This window comes from Gavialis gangeticus, unplaced genomic scaffold, assembly GCF_001723915.1.
Source record: "Gavialis gangeticus isolate Ggan-Ray unplaced genomic scaffold, GavGan_comp1, whole genome shotgun sequence".
Lineage (NCBI taxonomy): Eukaryota > Metazoa > Chordata > Crocodylia > Gavialidae > Gavialis > Gavialis gangeticus.
This window is the reverse complement of record NW_017729031.1, coordinates 71,923,663-71,928,839: the sequence shown is the minus strand read 5'-3', so window position 1 is coordinate 71,928,839 and position 5,177 is coordinate 71,923,663. Positions and strand designations below refer to the sequence as shown.

Genomic DNA, 5,177 nt, shown 5'->3' with positions numbered 1-5,177 from the left:
GCCACTGTCACTGTACCACTACTGTTTTCCAGGCTGAGCCCAGCCCAGAGAGTGGCAATGGTACCGATGCCAGACAGGTTCCTCTTTCCTGCTTGCTCTGCCGGGACAATGCTGGGAACTACAGGTGAGCTGGAAGCTTCCAGTGTGCAATGAGTGTGGACTGGGGGGTGGAGGAGGTGACTCAGTCCAGGCTGGTGTGGGGAGGGGCAGGTGGTACATGGGTTCGATCAAGATCAGCCGGGGGAAGGGGGCAGCATGGCATAGTGGATCCAATCTGGGTGGGTGGGGGGCAGGACAACGATCCCAATCTGGGCCAATGGGGAGGGGGCAGGCAGCACAGTGGGCACAATTCAGGTTGGGGGGATGTGTCACCAGACCCCAGATTGGACCCACCACATACTTGCTTTTCACCCCCCTGCCAGCGCAGACTGAACCTGCTGCACAGCACCTTGTCATCTACCATTCCCCCCCATCCCCCACCCCCCCACCAACCTGGAGCATCCAAGATCCCCACTCGCCACCTGGGCCCCAGCAGTTCCCAGCTCACCTGTAGGTCCCAGCACTGTCCCAGTGGAGCAAGCAGGGAAGAGGAACCTGACACCCCCACTCTCTGGGCCAGAGATCAGTAGCAGTGGTCAGGCAGACAGGTTCCCCTTCCCTGTTTCCCAGGTCAGCACCAACAGTGCAGGTAAGCTGGAGGACATGGGGGGGCAGGGGAGCCCTGAGGGGCACTCAGGTCAGGGGAGGAGTCCTGAGGGGATGTGGAACAGGGGCAGAGCAAAAGTCCCAAGGGGCAAGGGAGGAGCCTCAGAGGTTGGAGTGGGGAGAATGGGGAGAGCCCCAAGGACTGGGAAGAGCCCAGAATGGGAGTAGAGAAGGGATTCTTACCTTTAGAAGCTCCCCGACTGGCACTGTGGGACAAGACAGAGCAGCTGGGAGCAATGCCTCCTGGGATGCTGGAGGACTGCTCCCAACTGTTTTTGGGCCTGGGGTGCACTCACACATGACTGCAACATGAACTGCCTAAAACTAGTTTGAGATAATCTTCAATGGAAGAGCATTATCTCTGAGCTGCTCAACGGGTTCTTAGCATGTTTCCCTACCCTAATATGTGAACACTCCTGGTTAAAGCCTATGTTAGCATCTGTAGTCTATGAAAGCTTATGCCTTTCTGAACAAGTTAGTCTTTAAGGCAACACCCCACCCTGCCCTCTGTACCACTTGGTGATCAGATACAATTAGATGTCGCTTAATTTCACCTGATAAAATATTTTACACAACACATTTCTCACTTATAGGCAGCCTTTCACAAATCATCTTTATATATATTTTCAATGCACTTATTTTTTTCACACTGTAGTAGTATTTAATATTATTCACAGCCAGGCCCTCTCCATTACACATACAACAGTTTTGTGAAGAGTGAGGTTTTCCAAAGTTAAAATCCTATAGGACACTGTATACATACAAATACTTTTCTTCTTCATTGTTGGCACTGAACTTAAGCTTTCTTTCCTGGTGAATTAGGTCGGAGATTACTGACATTAAAAATTCTTGGTCTTGATACATTTATGATGTCTGCTGAAGTTACGTGTAGAAATGGCTGAAGTCCAGTGGTCCGGATACGGGGCTTCTCTGTAGTTTTGAGTTTCCCCATTAAGTGAGCAGAGACAGGCATTAAAAGAAGGGAGTCTTTTGGTTGAAATCTAGCTTTAAATCTTCTGGTTCTGCTTTGTGATGTCTCTGCAAAATAAAAATACATATCTTTATTATTTATTCATTTTTATCATAGGCAGAATATTGCATTTGAGTCCCTGAATAACATGGACTAGCAGGCTAAACAAAAGTTAAGTAATTATGCCTGTAATAAACACAAACATTTATAAGCATTTACATTTATACTCACAATAAAGCTAAATTAAGAAAATCTAATTACAGTTACCTATGTTTTCAAAAACAGGAAATGTGTTTATTACATGTAGCCTTGCTGTAGAGATGAATACAAATCTTAATATGATGACTATAAGAAAAGTAATTCTCAAAACATTGTTAACATTCTGTAGATCCCTATTTGTTATATGCATCTACAGCAGCTGTTCCCAACCCTGGGTCGTGACCCAAATGAGGGTCGCGGGGGCAATACCGGCGGTGCTGCACACAAAAGACGAGCCACGCCTCATGCTGGGAGCTCCCCCGCCACCGCACTCTGCTTCCAGCAGTGGGTCGCAGGAAAAAAGGTTGGGAACCACTGATATACAGCCTATTAACTTATTTGTGAACTTCAAAACAAGCCAGATACTTAAGATACCTTTAGTACGCGGTGGAACTGCAGGCGGTCCTCCATTTATCCCCAAACTGGAAATAAAAGACAATTTAAAGTGTTTTAAAAGGTCATTAACTCTTCCCTTGCACTTATTAACCTGAAGATTTTTACCCTTTTTATATATCCAGCATTTCTTATAAATGCATAACATTCAAGCTGAGTTCTAACCAGCACTGATAACATCTTTCTAATCCTGCAAAAAACCATGAGTCACTTTGAAGTTAATGCTTTTGTCTAGATGTATATATGTTATTTCACAAATGCTACTGGTTTATTTAGTAATTTAGTACTTCTAGTTCTTATAATAAAAATCCATGCAACAATGTCATAGGACTATAGTGAGACTTAATTATTGTTTGTGATGCTTCAAAAGCTATCAATTTTCTGTTGTAAAAAATCAAGAAAACCATGCATGTTCTAAGAGGGAAAGGTTCTTTAAAGAGGAAACAGGTTTCTCAGGTACCTATTTATACGCACCCAGATTGTCAACGGTTTTGGCCCATGCTTTTTACTGAAAGAAATGACTCATTTATTCTTTTTATAACTTTTATTTATACTAAAAAGAATAAGTATATCACTAATGCTATGTTACTCTTAATAGTAGATTATATTAACAACCAAGAAATACTATCATCAAATTGCTAGCAGCTATATCGCACTAAAATTAATCAACTTAGCTAAATTATCTAGTTAATACCATAAATAATCAATAATCAAAGTCCTATGGATTCCAAAGAGTGGCTGTCCATTTTTATTATTAACCCTAACTGAAAAAAAAAATTACCACAACAATGTAATTAGAATTTAGAAAACAAAATAAAAATTGAATTGAAGATTTCTCCTTTGTTTTTTTATATTATATTTATTCCTTTTCTCTTTTCCTTTATTCATCCCAGATTACACAAGACTTTAATGAAACAAAGATGAAGTGAACAAATGCATAAGACTGAAGATGCCATATATTTAGAAACAAAATATAACAGTGTTTATTGCCAAATGAGAAGATAACTTGTACTATTTCCTCACAAGCAACAAGACCATCCTGTACTTAGGTTACACTTTTTACACTATCTGCATGCACATTCTGTAGCCACGTGCAAAGATTCATAACACTCCTATTGACATTAAGGGGAACAGAGTTAGGCCAGCAAGCTCTCAAGCTAAGATCTCAAAATAGATACCTGTTAAAATATGTACATGCTTCAAAATCTCATTTTTTTTAATCACGTGGGACATGCTTACCTGCATCATTCTCCACACCAACACTTTTGGCTATGGTTGGTACCAAGACGTGTGACATCAGGAGATGAATAGCTCAATCTAGAATTTGGTTAATAAATTCTTGTTACAGGTACTTCATTTGTGAATTAGATGGCATAATGGTCACTTCTGCATTGCAGAAGTATTGCAGTTCTGAAGGAGAGGTTAGAGTAGGTTAAAGTACCAGAATTAATTCACAGATGATACTACATTCAAAGTAGTGCAGTTCCTGTACACAGTCCTTCTGGCTACCTGCATGCAAAGTTCACAGACTTCAGTAGAAGTGTTGTGCACAAAAGTTGATGAACTGGGCTCTCTAAAATTAAATGGCAAATATTGCTCCAAATAAACAGCTGAAGAGAAATGGGAGACAAACTCTATCACCTCACTACAATTCCCATAATTACTCTGGAGGCAGTTGTACTAGGAGTTGCCCGCAACTGCATGTCATCCAGCCACCCTTCTCCCTCTACAACCTTTTCCACGTTGAAGATGAGGGAGCCTGCCAAAGGGCTGCAGATGCCTATCACTGACTTTCCACCTCAATGGCTCATTCCCATGCACTAAAACTAGAAAGGTACCAGTATACTCAGGGCCTTTACTGCCCCTAATTGCAACAAATAATTTGAACTGAAAAAGCCGAAAAAAATCCCCATGCATTATAAGAACATTCTACAAAAATTGCTTACATATTTATATTATCTTGATTTAGATTTTGCATGATTAAACAAAAAATAATTAACCTCTAGCATTTGCAGGTCTTATAAGAGAGTAAAGCAAGTGCTTGAAATTATATCCCAACAGCTCTTTCTGGTTCTTGAAATTAATATGTTGCATTTTATGACTCCTTATTCTTATTTGTCTGTTTAAAAATTGGAGGTGCTGTATAAAATGCAAACAAACATCATTGCTAAAAGTTATTTACTGTTAGTTACTGAATAAATGACAGATGGAGAGATAGTGAAATGACGTCAGCAGACCCAAATATAGAGTGTTGAAAGAAAAGGAAATGCCTTTTTATGAACTAATTCAAGAGGAATTTTAAGAGAAAAACTGGCCAATCACTATGCTTGAAGTGGTCTCTTCTGCAACCTTTAGCAGAGAGCCTACAAAAAGAGTTTAGACTGAACTGCACCAGGCCTTAGCCAGTATTTTTTTTTTATTTCTCATTCTTGTGGTTTGAACACTCCTTTCTCCTGATTGTAAAATTCTGAGACTGAAAACTGCACCTGGTTTTAGTAATGCTTTTACTTAAAGGTGGTTTAATTAAGCCTAACTGACAGAATCATGGGGCGCATCCAGATGAGCATGCACGTCAACAGGTTTGAGACGCTGCAAGATGCATGTGCGGAAACAAAAAACGTTCCCCGCACTGCAAATTTGCAGCGTGGGGGCAAAATTAGACCCCTGGATATCCAGGGGTAAAAAAAACAACAAACCACACCACAAAACAGTGGGGTAAGGCATGGATGCTGAAGCACTCTGCCTGCCTGTGCAGCAAGCAGCATGCTAGCTGTAGGGAACTGCACCTGGGCTCCATGTGAAGTAAGTAGGGGGTGGGTGGGCCTGGAGGAGGGGGGAAGAGACAATGGGG

The 5,177-nt window shown here is 41.4% G+C and overlaps 1 protein-coding gene across 1 annotated transcript in view; it reads right to left on the bottom strand.

Annotated features, from left to right (window-relative positions):
- Nucleotides 1-1,288: 1,288 nt before the first annotated feature.
- ANKAR (ankyrin and armadillo repeat containing) overlaps nt 1,289-5,177 on the bottom strand; it is a 63,871-nt gene continuing 59,982 nt past the window's right edge. The window contains exons 24-25 of the mRNA XM_019523088.1: nt 2,309-2,355; nt 1,289-1,743 (exon numbers count right to left, since the gene is read on the bottom strand). Of these exons, the coding sequence (XP_019378633.1) occupies nt 1,502-1,743; nt 2,309-2,355 (289 nt within the window). The 3' untranslated portion in view covers nt 1,289-1,501. The remainder of the gene's footprint in view (nt 1,744-2,308; nt 2,356-5,177) is intronic.